The sequence below is a fragment of the Lissotriton vulgaris genome, chromosome 3_1 (genome assembly GCF_964263255.1).
Source record: "Lissotriton vulgaris chromosome 3_1, aLisVul1.2, whole genome shotgun sequence".
In the NCBI taxonomy this organism is placed as follows: Eukaryota; Metazoa; Chordata; class Amphibia; order Caudata; family Salamandridae; genus Lissotriton; species Lissotriton vulgaris.
In genome coordinates this window covers 899582209-899599877 of record NC_141689.1, presented here as the reverse complement: position 1 = coordinate 899599877, position 17669 = coordinate 899582209, and the positions used below count along the sequence as shown (strand labels likewise).

The following is a 17669-nucleotide window of genomic DNA, read 5'->3' as shown; positions in this document are numbered from 1 at the left end:
TGGAAGCCAGTGAAGCTTGGACAAGGTTGCTGTGGCGGATGTTCTTTTTGGTAAACCTAGTACCATGCGGGCGGCCGCATTTTGAATGCATTGAAGCTGGTGCAGTTGTTTTTGGTTCGCACCTAAAAGGAGAACGTTTCCATAATCCAGGTGGGGCGTTATCAGTGCATGCACTAACGTTTTCCTTGCTTCAATGGGAACAAGATCAATAGTCTTACGCAAGATTTTTAACGTGCCCATACATTTGCCAATTGTTTTATTGACTTGTGTTCTTCCCGACAAATCCGAGTCAATCATTATTCCTAGGTTTTTGACCATTTCGACTGGGTGGGGGCAATCGCCCAGTGTAGTAGGCCACCAAGCCTGGGACCATATTGAGGTTTTATTCCCTACCACTAGCACCTCCGTTTTGTCGCCATTCAAACGGAGGCAGTTATTATCCATCCAGGTGGCGACCGCTGCCATGCAGCTAGAAAAATTGGTGGCAAATTTTCCACTGTCTGGGGTGAGCTTGAACATGAGCTGGGTGTCGTCAGCATAACTGACAATGCCCACCCCAAAATTCTCTACGACTCGAGCTAGGGGTTCCATATAGATGTTGAACAGGGTAGGGCTCAAACTAGAGCCCTGTGGGACCCCATAGCTGATGTCGCGAGAAGATGACTTGAAAGGTGGGCAATGTATTTGGAATGATCTTTTGGAGAGAAAAGATTTAAACCAGGCAAGGGCATGATCCCTTACTCCAATGTCTGATAGTCGGGACAACAGGGTGTCATGAAGCACAGTGTCGAAAGCTGCACTTAAGTCAAGCATGACAAGTGCAGCTGTCTCCCCCTCATCTACCATCTTGCGAATGCACTCCGTGGAGTAAAGAACCGCGGACTCCGTGGAGTATCCAGGTCTAAAACCAGATTGTGTCGGATGAAGTATGTTTCCTTCTTCTAGAAAAGTCATCAGTTGTTTATTGACTATTTTTTCTATAATCTTAGCGCATTGTGGCAAGAGGGAGATGGGTCTAAGATTTTGATATTGAGTAACCGGAATGTTTGGTTTTTTTTTTGAGAGGGATGACTTGTGCTGTCTTCCATGCTTCTGGGACGTAGCATTCTTGAAAGGACAAAGTGATCAAGTGTCTGATTTGATCAATGAGACCGTTGTTCATGATGTCTTTAATTTTACCTAAAGGGCACACATCATTTGGGGATCCTGAGTGGATACTATTGATAATGCTGATCAACTTTTCTTTGTCAGGAGTGATAAAGCGTGTGAGCGTGGTTTTTTGGGTAAGGAGTGGTTCTTTTCCTTCTATGACATGGTTTGAAAAAGTGGCATGTATTTTCTCGACTTTATTGACAAAGAAGTCAGCTATCTGGTCGCATATGTCATCAGAATATGTGTCCTGCATATCTAGGGTAGTGGTGTTTGTAAGTTCCTTATAAATGCTAAAAAGTTCTTTCATGGGGTTAGTTGCCTCTTCAATTCTTGTCTGGTAAAAGGTACTTTTCTCCTCTCTAACCATTTTCTGGTATGATTTTAACTCTAGTTTATATAGTTCCTTAAGGTCAGGAGAGTAATTTTTCCTCCACTTGCGTTCTCTCGCTTTACAGTGTGTTTTCGCAAGTTTTAATTTTTCCGTATACCAGGGTTCAGATTTGGTTCTTCTGACGGGGGGTTTGGACGTCCACGGTGCAATAATATCTAGTGCCTTGCTCAGCCATGTTTCATAATTCTTCCAGGTATCTTGTAAGGAGAGTCCTATTGGCGGGGTGTGTTTCTGTAATTCACTGACCATACGTTCCGGGGTGTAGTTTTTCCAGTTTCGTCGTTTAGTGAACAGGGGTTTGTTGGGGGCTAGCTTACTCTTGTTAATGGGAATATAAAAAGTGATCAGGTGGTGGTCAGACCATATGATAGGTGTAGGGGGGAGCATTTCAATGTCCTCCCAGGTAGAAAAGACTGGGTCAAGAAGATGTCCCTGTTGATGCGTGGGGGAGTTTGATAGCAGTGTTACTCCTATCGCCTGTAAAGCAGTTCTAAGTATTTGGGCTTCTTTAGCATTGTTATCTTCCAGATGAAGATTCAGATCACCTAAAATCATGAAGTTATGATGTTTTATCGCTAATTGAGTAGCTGATTCTATAAGCTGGTTACAGAAAGAAGTTGCGTTTCCAGGGGGACGATATATAAGAAGACCGGTAATGGTCATCAATGGGGTCATTTTTATTGAGAAGGTCCCACATTCGCTATGAGTATTAGCAGTATCAGTGAGTGTGCATTGTAATTCCTTTTTGCAAATTAATGCAATTCCACCTCCACGTTGTTTAGGTCTGTCGATTCTTAAAAGGCTATAACTCAAAGGTATCGCCTCTACGATGTCAGGGGCTGAGGAATCGTCTAACCATGTTTCTGTGAGAAACAGCACATCATAATCTTGTGACTGTAGTATCTCTCGTAATTCCGTCTTGTGTTTTACCATCGATCTACAATTTAGCAGCAACATTTTGAGTTTGGGTGTAGGGGCCTTATATAGAGGAGCCTTGCTGAAGGAGTAGTTACATATGTGACAGTGTTGCGGGATACAGTTGGGGTCAATGGCATGTAAACAAAGTTTGTTGGCGGTCTTACCCAAGTTGTGTAGAGTCGCGCTAGAGTAGCAGAGTCTCAGCTGGTCCACTATCTTAGCAGAGCCTATATCGATGGTAGAGGAGCCAGAGTGTCCTGCCCCGCGCCCCGGTCGTTCGCGGACGGGCGCAGACGGGCTTGCCCTAGGCGCGCCTTCGGCGCGCAAACGGCGCGCCCGCTGCGCTCGTCCGCTGCGCTTCCGGAAAAGGCACATGTTAAGTAGGGTATGAGTAGTAAAAAAAGGGGGTGTGGCCTAAGTATTGGTGGGCGTGGCCTCAGCGTGCCGAGGGTGGCGGCAACCCAAACCAATGACCCACGGTAGCCTTAGATACTACAGCGCGGTGGTGCCAGGGGGTAAAGAGCAAATAAGTAGTTTTAAAATCACAATAACACAGTGCAATTTAAAATATTAGCAGCAAACAATTCTCCCGGCTTCCGCCTCAGGAGGTAAGGAATTCTAGGTCGCGCTCGCGAGTCAGCACGCACTAAAATACCCGGATGTTAAAAGGGGGCGTGGCCTAAGTATTGGTGGGCGTGGCCTCAGCGTGCCGAGGGTGGCGGCAACCCAAACCAATGACCCACGGTAGCCTTAGATACTACAGCGCGGTGGTGCCAGGGGGTAAAGCGCAAATAAGTAGTTTTAAAATCACAATAACACAGTGCAATTTAAAATATTAGCAGCAAACAATTCTCCCGGCTTCCGCCTCAGGAGGTAAGGAATTCTAGGTCGCGCTCGCGAGTCAGCACGCACTAAAATACCCGGATGTTAAAAGGGGGCGTGGCCTAAGTATTGGTGGGCGTGGCCTCAGCGTGCATGCAGGGGCTGGCTTTACTGGCAGTGCAAAAAAAGTCCACTGAGTATCACGCTGCCAGTAAAGTGGCCAATACCCGCGTGCACATCTTCTGTCTCGTTTGTCTCCCAGTGTGCACACTGGAATCGTATCGATTCCAAAAGGCCTCTCATGGCAGAACAGTGCATGTGCTGCTTTCGCCAGGCTGAGACCTAAAAATCAAAGACGGACTAAATGGGGAAAGGTGCAAAGATTATTCTGTATCTAATTCAAAATAGCATATTTTGAAGGATCAAGGAGGTAGGGGGAGCTCGTTCTGGCATAATATTTTGCTATGTGGATAGAAAACGGCTTCTCAAATACTGGCAGTAATGAGGAAGAGTTTGGCGTGCATAGGAAAAAATGTCTTGGATTTTGAAACACATTCATTTAAGATTGGTGCAGCATCCAAAACAAATAGGGTTGGGTTTTTCCCTTAACAAAGTAATGAAATGGGGCAGATGGCCTTCTGCAGGTTGCAAACATTATATTAGGGATGTTGAAATGCATTACTGAGTTGTTGATTGTAATATGTTTTTGTTTTGCTTACAGGTTGCATTGCGGGACCCAGTACTGCCTGGTTCTACGTGTGGATTATTGGACATTCTTTTGTAAAAAAAGGGCAGCAACTCGTCCTTTCAGAAGACATTTTGGATTTCGGTCCACACAAGTATAGACTGAATGGTGGGGTAGAGGTGGGATGAAATGGGGTCAGTTATTACCAGGGCTATCTACATTAGTGGGCGGTGGACCATGTCCCGACATCTTGTTGATTCACCTTGGGGAGAACGACTTGGTGCTATTATTTGGTTTGGAGCTACTGAAAGAGATGAACAGAGATTTGGATGTCATTTGCAGAGTGTGGTTGGGCGCAAACGTATTTTGGACACCTTTGGTGGCAGAGAGGATTTGGAAAGGAGTGGCAAAATATACTACAGTTAAAAGAGCATGACGCAAAGTAAATCGGAAAGGTAGGGAGGGGTATTGAGGTGGTAAAACATGGGAATATAGAAAGTGGAGACTTTGTGTTTTACAAACAAGATTGGGTGCACTTGTCATTCATGGGGAATGAATTGAATTTGCTGGATATGACAGAAAGCTGGGCATCAAAAGTGATGGCATCACGTTGGTGTTAGTGAGAAGTTGGGGCTACAGCCTGCCGCTAGTCAAGATTATCTGCACCTGTTAGAGCGACAGGTTACAAAGTTTACAGCATTACAACATAGTGAGCATCCAGGGGGACAGGAAAAATGTATTTACAGGGATTTTTCCTTTATTACAGGAAAGAATAAGGATGATGAAATGGGCCGGAAGAATCATGGCAGGGCAGACCTTGGCACAGGGAAGGGTTGGTTTGGTCAGGGCGAGTGTATGGTGAATGAAATGAGAGTGTATGGTGAGAAAGGTTTAGATGTTTGTTCGGGGTAGGTTCATGTTGGGGGTGCTTAAAGGGTGGTTGGTGACATATGTGTTATGCATTTAAGTTTCGACTGTTCACTTGTCCTAATAATGCGGCCTTTCGCTCTCTAATCTGGCTTGGTCATTATGCGCCGTCCTCGCCCGAAGCTGTAGTCAGATTACACAGATCATACAGGCCCAGAATTATAACAGCAGTGCCATCAATCAGGTTACAGATATCTTACAAGCTTGGGACTGTGACAGCAGAATTATCCTGGTCAGCGATTTTAAAACCTCAAGCATTAGACACGAAAGCTCTCCTACCTTCAGGTTACCAGGTGTATGACAGAAGAGCTATCCACCAGGTTACTAACTCCTAGCAGCACTGACTTCTAACTGTAAAGCAACTCCCAGGTTACAGAGACCTTTCTTACTTTCCCAGACTGTTGAACACTGAAAATTGCATCATCTCTTATAGGCTCAGACATTATTGGTGGCAAGTCTGTAAAGTCAACAGAAAAAAGCCGAGCAAAATAATCTAATCCATTTACAAAACATACCAAAAGAAAGCTGCAAAAAAACACAAATCGGCGTCCCCATTTAGTTGCGGGGATTTTATGAGAACAACGTTCACCATTACGGGCTAGTTGCAGTTCACAAAGGGGAAACTGTTTTTTTTGCCAAATTATATTTTTCACGTGAGCTTTGGATTAGGAAAGCCTACAAGAAAGCGAATATCCAACACAAACAGAACAGTCATGTAGCTGCGTCACACGCAGCAAGCATACTGCAAGCGACAGATATGGCCTGGATTATGGGCCTAGTCCCCATTTTACAGCTATTTTTTTAAAACTTCCCTGACGGAGAGCTCATGATGATCCCCGCTCCCTGAAATTGCCCGAACGCTGCACATGGCGGCAGCAAGGACGTACCCACCAGAAGGCCTCAGTTCTCAGCAACACCCTTGAAGAAGCTCCTGCCGAGGAAGAGGCAGGTGCAATGAGAAGTGAAAGTACTGGGAGAGGCGGGCACAGGCCTCCCCCCACCCTCTCTGTTCCTCGGCCACCACTCCCCCAGTTACCAGAAAACTTTCCAGCTCCTCCTTGCGCGTGAACAGCCCCCCCTCTCCCGGGCATGCTCCCTATGCAGCCAACGGTCAGAGCACAAGGCCCTTCTCGCCTGCAGAGAGCAGTGCGTGCCCCCGGGGAGCAGCCTGTGCCACTGCAGCGCCCAGCACTGCCAGCCAGGACAGAGCTCTTGGTGCAGCCCGTGCCCTGGGCCATTTTAGTGCTTACCATCTTGTTTCGTTTACCGTCAGAAGGGCGCAGGAGAGAGGGGGCACACAGGGCGATGCCCAACGAGGAACCCTTCTCCAAGTCCAAGGCTGGGGGCGCTGGCGGAGGAGCCCACGGCGGCGGCGGGATGCCCCCGGGGGCCCTGGGCAAGAAGTCCCCGCGGCTGCCCAAGTGCGCCCGCTGCCGGAACCACGGCTACGCCTCGCCGCTCAAGGGCCACAAGCGCTTCTGCATGTGGAGGGACTGTCAGTGCAAGAAGTGCAGCCTCATCGCCGAGCGTCAGCGGGTCATGGCCGCCCAGGTGAGGAGCGTGGAGGCATGGGGGAGAGGGGCCTAGACCGTGAAGCGGGGCGGGGGCTCCCTAGGCCCGAAAGTGCCGAGTAACTCTTCAGCCTCTAGGGACACGAAGGTGGGTTATTTGGGACGTCTGAGGGTCTTCTGGGACAAATGACGACCCTAGGTCTGAGTATGGCAGAGACACTTGCCCACTCGATATTTAAAAGTACCTATTCTGCGGTCCGGGAGTATCTACACACAGGGGGTTTTGGGGGGCATGTGGGCGTCCAGGAAAAGTATGCACTCTGGCATGTGATGTGGCCACCCTGCGTCTGGGTACATTTTGAACCTTTAGGGGAGGTGCCTATCCTAAACCTAGGAGTGTCTTTTAAACTTTGGGGTAGTTTTGCTAAGTTAACTCAAACCTAAGGAATAAGTAGCCACCATAGGTATCCCCTGAAAGTTAAGGTAGCATTTTTAAATTGTCAGAGAAATAAGTTCAGTCTAGATCTGGGGGTATCTTTAGAAACTGGGATAACACTGGTGTATTCACTCAGTTTATTGGGAGATGTGGTCACCTTTTATCGGAGGTGACCAACCAAAACCAGAAATTCAGCCACAACAGACCTGGGAGCATCCTCAGAACATTCTGGAAGATGTGACAATTCTAAACCTGGGAGCATCCTTTGACCACCAAGGCCAGTATGCTCAACCTAGATCTGGGAGTATTCTGAGAGTATCCTCAAAGTTTTCAGGCAAATGTGGCCATCCTGTATGTGGAAGTATGTTTTCATTTCAGGGGGATGTGTCCACTTAGATCTGGAGCATCTGTGGAATTTTTGGTAGATATGGGGTATTCACTCAGACTGCAGGGAGATGTGGTTTTGGTAGGACCAGGCCAGCCAAAACCACTTAAAGTGAACCACGCTAGATCCTGGAGACATGGCTACCTGGAATCCACTGAAACAGAGAGATGTGGCCTTTTTAGATTGCGGGTATCCACTCAAACTTCAGAGAGGTGCGTTAACCCTACATTTGGTGATATTCTCTGAGCCTGCACGAACACAATGATTGTCCTAGGAGTATTTTCCTAGCTTTCAGGGAAGTGACAAGACCACTTTCAGTAAGGCCCAAAGCTGTTCCCTGTAATACAGGTAGGTGCAGTCACCAAGTTATAGGGTTTCCCATTTTACAGGGTCTTCCAGATGCAGCCCAGAGCCAATCCAGTATATGCGAATAAACCTGCAAGAAAGATGTGGGCATCATAGGCCCACATTGTCCACTCAAGCCATTGCAAGCGGCCAGGTACATTTAGTTTGCGACCCATTGGGATTCGTGTCCTGGCCTGGAAGGAACACACTGACACAAGATTGGCCCAGCCACAGCTGGTCCAGGACGTACAGTACATGATATGTGGAGAAAGGTTGGTTCCAAGACCTGTCAGTTAAATTTGAGTAATAACCACAAAAAGTGACAGTATTTATATTATATTGGCCTTCAGTGGTCTCTGTGACCCCGATGAGACCATGGCACCTCAAAAGATTAGTTTCAGGACAGTTTTGTAAGAGCTGAAAGCCTGACAGGTGGTAAGTGAGCCCCCACTTCTCCAGAATGTTCTCCTGATTGTTCGTTTTGAGATCAGAGGCCGACCGACCTTATGTCCCCCGTCTAGAGAGAATATGCATATTTTACAGACACCTGTCATCACATTTTAGAAGCATAAACACCAGACACGCTTGGAGGGAACAGACATGGAGGTTTCCTGAACCCCGCTGCAGGAAACAAGATGAATGGGATTTTGTAGAGTCAAAGCATACACTTTTGAAAATAAACGAAAAAGTAGACTGTTAAGTAGAAATTTAGAGTTAAACCCCGGGAAAGACGAATGTGAAACAGCTAGATCGATCGATCTATCTTATCTATCTATCTATCTATCTATCTATCTATCTATCTATCTATCTATCTATCTATCTATCTATCTATCTATCTATCTATCTATCTATCTATCTATCTATCTATCTATCTATCTATCTGTCTATCTGTCTGTCTGTCGCTAGCTTGCGAACAGGAAATTGGAAAATTATTGACATTGATACTCTACTGTGTCTGGATACGTGGTTTACCTTCTGTTGTCTTTTATTTAAATTATCAGTCACAAAAAAATATTTGCAAATTATAAATGCGCGTGTAATAATTTTTGTTTATTTTTAAGAGTAACCTGACATTGAATGACAGAAACAATATCAAAACACGTACCGAGGCAGGATTCGCCATCTCTAAATTATGCTGACTAAAACTCGGGATTCGTGTTAAACACCGAGTAAGGTGTCTTCCATTTTGCGACTTTTTTCCTTGTTCCGCCAAAAAATGACACGCCGTCTTTTTGAAAAATATACTCGTACGTGTTTTTTTTTTTTTAATGTTCCCATGGTCGACGTTCATGTCGTTTTGGTAAATACAACCAAAACAGTTTTTTCAATAGAGAAACCTAGGCATTTGTTGTTTAATGTATATTATTTTAGTCGCCGGACCACGTGATTAGCGTACCCGACATTATGACCCAGAATAAAAAAAATACAAAAAACAATTAGCTGGATAAAATTGATATTAGTTTCATGCAATTTAGAAATAGCAAACGAATTCGATTTTAATGAAATCAACAGTGTTCGCTGATACAGAATTAAAATGTACTGAATAGACGATTTAACGTTATATTTAAAAAAGAAACGAAGCGTGCTAAGTTGTCCGTTTTAAATGAGAGCTCTCCCATTGCCGCACGGTCTCATACGAAATCCCAAAATACAAAGTAATTTTATTCAGCGCTCATTAGAAACAGTGTGCTGGAAAGACAACCCAAAGGCTGCCTTTTTGTTTTAGCAACTAAATATACAGATTTAAGAGAGGCGGTGGGAGAAATTGATTACATTATGGTTTCCTTGCGGGTTGCAGAATCCTGCCTTATCGGTATTTCATAGATACATTTTTTTCGCCAGTTGTTGAGCGATTTTCTCGATTTGTTTATTTTTATATAACATTTTCTTATATTTGTAAAACAAAAAGTTACGAAAAAGTTACGAAGTGTTCTGTAAGGTTAGAATGTTGTCTGCTTCAGAGCTGTTAAAAGGAACCTAATTATGTTGTCTTTATTTCAGTCTAGACAGTGATTGCTTTGCAGGTACGTCTCTATTTCGTATTTTGAGTTAACCCAAAAATAATTTTTTTACAGAGCATGGGGCTTTCTAATGCAGCGAGATAACTCGGGTTAAAAATGCCCATTTTGCACGTGTGGTTTCTTAAACAAGTAATTCATTTTGGGTTCCATTTGAAACTTCAGACAAAAGCAAACGACGCACCTTACGAGAAAATTGCATTCTTTTCGGCTACCCCCTCGTAATTCTTTACGGTGCGTTGAAAGTTTATAGACTATATTCAAACCACACTTTTTTTATTTTACTACCTGTCATTTGAGACATTGTGATGTTGCCGTTATATTGACAGAAATGTCTGATATCAGGCTGGTTTTTTTCAGACAGTTGTCATGATCGACCGCCCCGTGGATTTTTTCTAAGTCATTTTGAAAAAATATCCTTTATGTATGTATATTACTCTACATTTTATATTTTTATATTTTGCTTTTAAACGGAAAAACGAACACAAAATGTACAATTTTCAATGCAGATTTTTTTTAATAGAGCATTCAATTGTTAGAAATGGCAGTTTGCAATAGATCCATAATGAAATATTGTGCCCTAGTCTCCTTAGCTGAAGGGCCAACGTGAGTGTTTTTTCCGTTGCTCGAGAGCAGTTCCTAAATCTTCAGAATTTAATGGAGGCCATGTGTCGCAAAGCATTGTGATACCTCTGTGGGTAATTTCCATAATAGACGTGATAACATTCCTTCCAATCTATGTCTGTGGTGAGGTTTAAGGAGAATTTTCGACATAAGCGTTTGCACCTTTCACACTAAACTAGGCTAACATGCAAACAATTTGCTTTCCCCCCACCGGCCAGCCATAACTTATTTAAGATGCATGCTTCATGTAATGGTAAGTAGTAATGTACTTGGGTACCACAGGATCCTTAGTATATATTCAACATTTTGGCAGTCACCCCCTGCCACTCCAAGACTGCTACCATGGAACCAACAGTGATTATTTTATAGCTACAATAAGGATAGAAAACTAAAAAACAACGTAAAGAGGACAAGAATACATGGCAGCTACAAAATGCTTTATTCTCACGCCTCTTGTGGCTCAAACAGGCCTGAGGCGGTACAAACTGACATGTTTGACCAAATGCGTTTGAACGTTCTTTACTTTTAGGTGATTCTTCCTATTGGGTTCAATTGCTTGCATGTCAGAACTTCAAATTCAGAAATAGCTTTTCACATAACTATAGTGTGAGTGTTAAATATTGCCATGTTTAGTGCAGTTTTTTATAGTGCAAACTCGACTCAAAGGTATTGGAGCGCTTTAGATGAGCACCAGTTACGTTACACAAGAACACATTCATTTTTGGTAGGCACTGGGAGGTTAAGTGATTTGCCCAGAATCACAGGATGTTGAGCCGACACAGTGACTCGAACCCGGTTTCCCAAATCTGAAGCTGCCAGCTCTGGCCTTTCTGCCACATCCTGTCCTCTATCGCTTACAAAATATTGTCCAGTTGGGTGTGGATTTTTTATTATTAGCTCCAATGCGACAAGCTTTTTAAAAATGATGTTATAGACAGAGTATTTATGTCAGATGGTATTCAGAAAACAATATTTTGGTACCACATTGTTTCCTTTACCTGGATGCTATCTGTGAAATGGAGAGGCATACTTATGATCTTCAGCATCCTGTACATCGGCCTTTGTTACACTGCTTCTGTTCAATCCAGACTGCACCAGTACACATTGGGAGAGAAAAGAAAACCATCAAGACATCCCCCCTTAATTAAATATATTCACACAACTAAAGCCTTGGCTAAAGAAGCTTTATTTATTAGGTGAACCAGTGGGTTTCCAGCAGGAAACTTAAGAGCCTGGAAATGTTGCTTCACCCGCAACGTATCTGGGCATGCTTCATCATAGGCGACCTATCCACACAAGAGTACCGTATTTTCCGGCGTATAAGACGACCCGGCGTATAAGACGACCCCCTACTTTTCATTAAAAAAATTAGGTTTTGTGATATATTCGCCGTATAAGACGACCCGTGATTTTAGCCCTCCTCCGTGACATAAAGTGTAAAGACTGTCCATCCGATCCTAAAAAGAACGCAGTGTCTTGGTGATTTAACAGGAATGTACTGTTAGTAACTGCAGCAAAACATGACGTTGCTGTATTGCCGGCGGGAAAATATCACAGTCCCCTTTCTATGGCCATTAACTGACGCTCCTCTGCTTCCGATGACCGCGAGATTTCTGGTCACATCGGAAGGAGAGAGACGCCAGATCAGGACATGCTGCTGCATCCCCCCACCCTCCCACGAGCAGGGCGCCCAAATTCCTCCCCACTGGAGCTGCTGCGCTGCCATCACACCGACGCGGAGGCTCGAGGCATGCTCACAGGCTCGGTGCCCTTCTGTATACCGACCTGGGTCACGCCAGATCAGGACATGCTGCTGCATCCCCCCACCCTCCCACGAGCAGGGCGCCCGAATTCCTCCCCACTGGAGCTGCTGCGCTGCCATCACACCGACGCGGAGGCTCGAGGCATGCTCACAGGCTCGGTATACCGACCTGGGTCGTGAAGGCGGAGCAGCACGACTACAATAGCCGGTAAGGACTACAGCAGGCGGGCATAGGCAAGGTTGGTGGAGCAGTAAAATTTAGTTACCGGCGTATAAGACGACCCCCGACTTTCGAGCACATTTTAAAGGGTTAAAAAGTCGTCTTATACGCCGGAAAATACGGTAGGTTAATACCACTAGTGTGGACTCAAACTATGAAGGGAGTTCTTAGAGAATTATTTCCTGAAATAATATAGGGTCCAGGTAAAAATACCTCAAGGTTTTACCCAAAGGAGTTTCCTTTGTTAATTGGGAAAGATATTGTTAACAACACAGACGGTAGAGATAGAACTGCAATAGTTCAACGACCCACACAAATTCCCCATGTACTTACACGTTTGCCTAAAGGTAAATGCAGCCATTCACCTATTGCTCCCCGGCCTGCTGCTTGCGCCCACTTCCTGGACACTTAGAAGAATATAGGAGGATTGGGCCTTCTATCTGTGACCTGACAGGAGTAAAGAAGGACTGGATCTTCTCCGCCCAGTATCCAGGAGAAAGATTGGGACTCCAAGGATCATAAGGTTGCCCTCCTTTTCCACATGCAGGGATACAAGAAGCTACCAGAGGCTTTTTCAAGGAAGTACCTAGTTGACTAGTGCAACCGGACCCTGCTGTTGGCCTCCTTCTGACATTCTTTGAGTTGAGTCTCTAGGTGCCTCCCCTGAGGTTCTTGGTGGCTTTAGACGTGTAGTCCTGTGGTGGATAGGGACTCAGAACAAAGTACATGATCTATATTTTGACGAATGGCATTTAGTTCCACCATGGGGATAGAGTAAATTACTCTATCATCATGGTGGAAGGGCAGCCTGTCAAATTTATGAATGACCGCCAAGCAGGTTGTCATTTAGAATTAATTAGCAGGAACCACCTTGACAGTGGTTCCTGTCAGTGCATATCCCGGTTTGGTGCAAGGCCGCGTCAGCATGACACAGCCCTGCAGCAATCGTTTTTCTTTTTTTTATAAAAAATAAACAAAAAATGCTGAAATTGATTGTCTTTTTGAAGAAAAGAAAAAATGCTCCCGTCCTATGGCGAGGGAAGCAATATTTGCATTTTACTGTCCCTCACTGACAGGGTTTGCCTGGCGGTGACAGACAGTAAAAAAAGTTGCCATATGTTCGCATATTCTGAATGGGTGGGCGGACGTACAGCCATTTCTTCGACAGCCCTTACTACCGAGTAGTCACCGCTGTAGCTGAACCTTACTACCGCCTGCATATAAATTTGGCAGGCGGACCATTATGTTGAAGGTGGTAAGAAAGACAAGCTGGAAACCGCTGTATAAAGTGGCTTCCCAGCTTATCTTTTGAGGCTGTGAGTAACTGATATCCATTAAGAGGCGTGAAAACAGCACAGGACATCAGCAACAGCTCACCAACTCTTTTCTTTTTTTTTAGGAGGGGTAGGGGCTTGGTGAGAAGCACAGTGCCAATTAGGTAGCTCTCAGCACAAGGCCCTGCCCCCTTCACGGCCCCACTCCCTCCTTACACTGTCAAATTTATTTGTAAGTTGGCAGGTATGCTGCACATAATATTTGTCACTCATACTTTAGCCATCTTCATAGCACTACAACTCCCAGATCCTACCGACATACTCAACTCCTTCAAAGCCACTTCTTATGAAGTTGATGTCATACCCTCATCATTCATTGAAGCTTTCTGGGGATTTTTGCTTACTCATTTTTACCATTGTCAGTGCATCCTTACTCGAGTCATCTATCCATAATCTCTCAAGACAGGCCAGATCCTCCCATTCCCAAAGAAGATTGCACTAGACACTGATGACTCTGCCAACTTCCAGCCCATCACTCATCTACCATTAATCAGAAAGATAATTGAAAAGCAGCCTTAGTTCAACTCCAAGATAACATCAGGGCTAACCATCTCCTGCATGACTACCAGTCTGGCTTCAGGTCACACTGCAGCATGGAGACCATTACCTTACACATGAACGATAACTTCTTGACTGCGCAAGAAGATGACCCCTTCACCTGATATTGCTGGACCTCCCAGCTGCCTGCAACAGTTAGACATCCCACCATCATACGCACCCTGGAGACTTCAATGGGATTCACATGAAATGTCCTCCTTGTTCTCCTCCAACATTTCCAACCAACACCCTTTTTTTCTCACTAGAACTTCCAGGTCACAAAAGATCCCTATCATTTATTGAGTCCCCCAGGGTTCCATATTGTCTGCTGTCATGTTCAGCCTTTACTTGGAGCAACTTGGTGCTCTACTCGCAGAAAACAGCACCAAGATTTGCCAATATGCTGCAGAAATACAATTCACTTTGGACACCATCCTCACCCTTCGTGATTGCCAGAAAACAAAAATGCCCTGGTACCAGCTCTCTCTTCTGAAGAATGTCAAACAGTTTCTTCTAGAAATTGACTTCAGATGTGCTGAAACCCTCAAACTCTCATCTGGATGATGGTAATGCCCTATTCCATGACCTCCCAGACTCCCCATAAAGGTATCCTACACATCACACAACGTGTGGCACCCAAGATTGGGACGATATATCCTCACATCACTTCCATTCAGATGGAACTCTGTTGGCGCCCCTTGCCAGCCTGCATCATCTTCAACACCAGCTGCTTACCTCCCACTTTTTGCCTGACACATGACGTACTTTGACTTGGTGTGCCCTGGGTCCCTGCCTGTCAGGTTCCTAGGGCCTGTGTTCTTTCCTAAAGCTGTACCTTTATACCCACAATTGGCACATATCTGGCGAAAGGTAAGCTGCTTGTAAAAGGTACCATGGGCACTGTCATCAGGGAAGGTCTCTAAGGGCTGCAGCACCTATTGTGCCACCCTTAGAGGACCTATACCTTAAGACCCACACACTGCAATTGCAGGCTGCGTGGTTTGGTGCAGAGAAAAGTGAAGAGTCGACATTCAACACATCCCTGTATGCTCTGCCTGCAACCCATTGTCTGGGGCCTAGGTAAGCCACCCCTTTAGCAGGGTGCGGTATCCCCCAGGTGAGGGTAGTGCCTTGAGCTCTGTGCCCTTACAGTGTCCAAGTCCATTCTTAGACATTGTAAGTGTAGGAAAGCCATAAAGAGTATATGGTCTGGCTGGAAGTTGGTCATTACGAACTCCACAGCCCCATAATGGCTTTACTAAAACCTGGGAAGTTTGGTAGAAAACTGCTCAGCACATTAAACCCACACTGATGCCAGTGTGGGATTTAATATACAATGCACACAGAGGGCATCTTAGAGGTACCCTCTGAAAAACGAGCAGCACTGGTGTGGTTCTTGAATGGCTGTCTGCCATTTGCCTCCACCAGACAGGTTTCTGGACCCCTGAGTGGAGAGCCTCTGCTTGCTGGGTCCAGAAACAAAGCCACACCTGGGCAGAGGTGTCATGCTTCTTCCCTCTGGATGTGTTGGGTCTACGGAAGGGGAAGCTGCCATTGTCAGTTGTCCCTTCCTTTTGCTGCCCACAGCAATTGACTCCCACTGGTTCTGATCCCCACTATGGGCGGGAGGGTCGCATAATAGGGGGATGAACCGACTACAAAGAGGGACCCATTGGTCCCGACCTGCACACCCCTGTAACTCCCCCACATTTTTGTATTCATGGCGACCCTAAACCTTGCCTCTCCAGATTTGAGAAATAAAAAAGGATAGAGAAGAGCCGTGCTGACCCAGGAAGAAGAGGACACCTACTGCTTTGGCCCCAGTCCTAGCGACCTGGCCCAACTTCAACCTGCCTTCAGCGAGAACCCCACTGAGTCCAGCATCTAGCAACCCACAGAGCCCGGAGGACCTGCCCTGCACTCATCTAACAGACACTGTCTACTACGAGCAGCGGATTTGCTCAAGCCAAGACTCACCGACAGAATCCGGATCCAGGCTGCCTGCGATTCTGCACCCGCAGCCCTCTGCTCGAGTGGTCCAACACTACAAGGAGGTCTCCCCAGCGATCCTGACTTGAGATTTGGGTATCCCCGACCTCCTTCAAGCTTCAAGACGACTCCTGCAGCCTCAACATGAAGGGTCTCCACTGACCAGAGCTGGTAAGAAGAACCCAATGCCAAAAGACACCCCTGCAACCGACGCCCCACGGCCTTGGGTGGCCCAACCAACTGTGTCCAGGCATCCTCCAAGATCCCAACTGACCTCTCCAGCCGGTGGTTGCCTCTAGGAAGTCTCCCTGCTCGAGCCTGCAGTGTCTTTTCCGAACCAAAGATTTCCATTGCCATTCACTGGGTCCCCGATGTCACCTTGGCACTCTACACTCGGCTGCCCCTGTTTCTCTGGTGGTGCAGGTCCTTGTCTGGTTTTTGGCCCCTACAGTGGTGATCTCAACCCTAGGAGTTTTGCTCCCACAGTCAAGTGACCTGCCTATGAGCAGTCCCTGACAGAAGACTCCCTTAGCCCAATTGGCTAACATCGGGCCACTGCACTCTGCACCCGGCCACCCCAGTGCCGTTGGTGGTGCAAATTGAGTACCTACCTAGACATTGGGAAACCTTGGTCCTAACCCCCAAAACTCCCACTTATAAGTCGATTACTTAATTGTGAAACCAATAACCATTTTTCTCCCTTAGGAACTAATGTTATGCTGTTTTTTTCCTAAAATGTTGTTGGACTCATTTTTGTATGGAGAAAAAGTAACTAGACTGCAAATCTTATTTTTTTTTACTTAGCTTGTATTGCGAGATCCCCGGCATGGTATCTAGGCATACCATCCAGAGAAGTCGATGTAATCTAAAAGTAATCCAAAAGTAATTACTGTTGAATTTAAAATGCATGATGAACCAGTACAAACCTGTAACAATTGTAAATTCAACTACAACTGTATTTCCTTGTAAAGTCTTGCATTCGAGAATATATTTCACTTACCTGTGTCAAGTCCTGCTTGGTTCTAAAAATAAAACATAAGTATATCTTTTTATACTTGCCTAATTGGTCTGTAATCAGTCTCTGAGTGCGTGGCATCAGTCTTGATTGACTGTATGCAATAAATGCTTAACACATCCCCTCGATAAGCTTAACTGCTCGCCCACACTACCACAAAGAGGCTGTTGTTACTTACGTAATTTAGCCTCTGATATTCCTCTGCGGACTCATTGGACTCTGTGCACACTGTACTTTAATTTGGTGTAGTATACACGGAGCCACCTTCTTACAATAGCCGATAGTGTAACAGTACACATCATGAGCTTGGTATAATAACAGCAGTGATATAACAATGTATAGGATGTGCATGCGTTGGAACCAGAGGAAGCATTAGTGGCAGAAGCAAGGATGTGCACATAGTTACAGGAAAAAGAAGGATAGGTGAAGGGTGAACAACAAAAAAGCCCACAACTAATGCACAAAGGTGGCAGGTCCCACACGACGCATACATGGTGTTCCGTCATCATTGTAGGAGATCGTACGCGCGAGGCTTTTATAATGCAGGTGAGTGTCTGAATCGGTTGGAAGGAGGAGAGTGAGGGGGAGGAGGAAGGCA

The 17669-nt window shown here is 45.5% G+C and overlaps 1 protein-coding gene across 1 annotated transcript in view; it reads left to right on the top strand.

Moving 5' to 3' along the window:
* The first annotated feature begins 5984 nt into the window (after nucleotides 1-5984).
* Nucleotides 5985-17669, top strand: part of DMRT1 (doublesex and mab-3 related transcription factor 1) — a 792987-nt gene continuing 781302 nt past the window's right edge. The window contains exon 1 of the mRNA XM_086961223.1: nucleotides 5985-6446. Within this exon, the coding sequence (XP_086817349.1) occupies nucleotides 5985-6446 (462 nt within the window). The remainder of the gene's footprint in view (nucleotides 6447-17669) is intronic.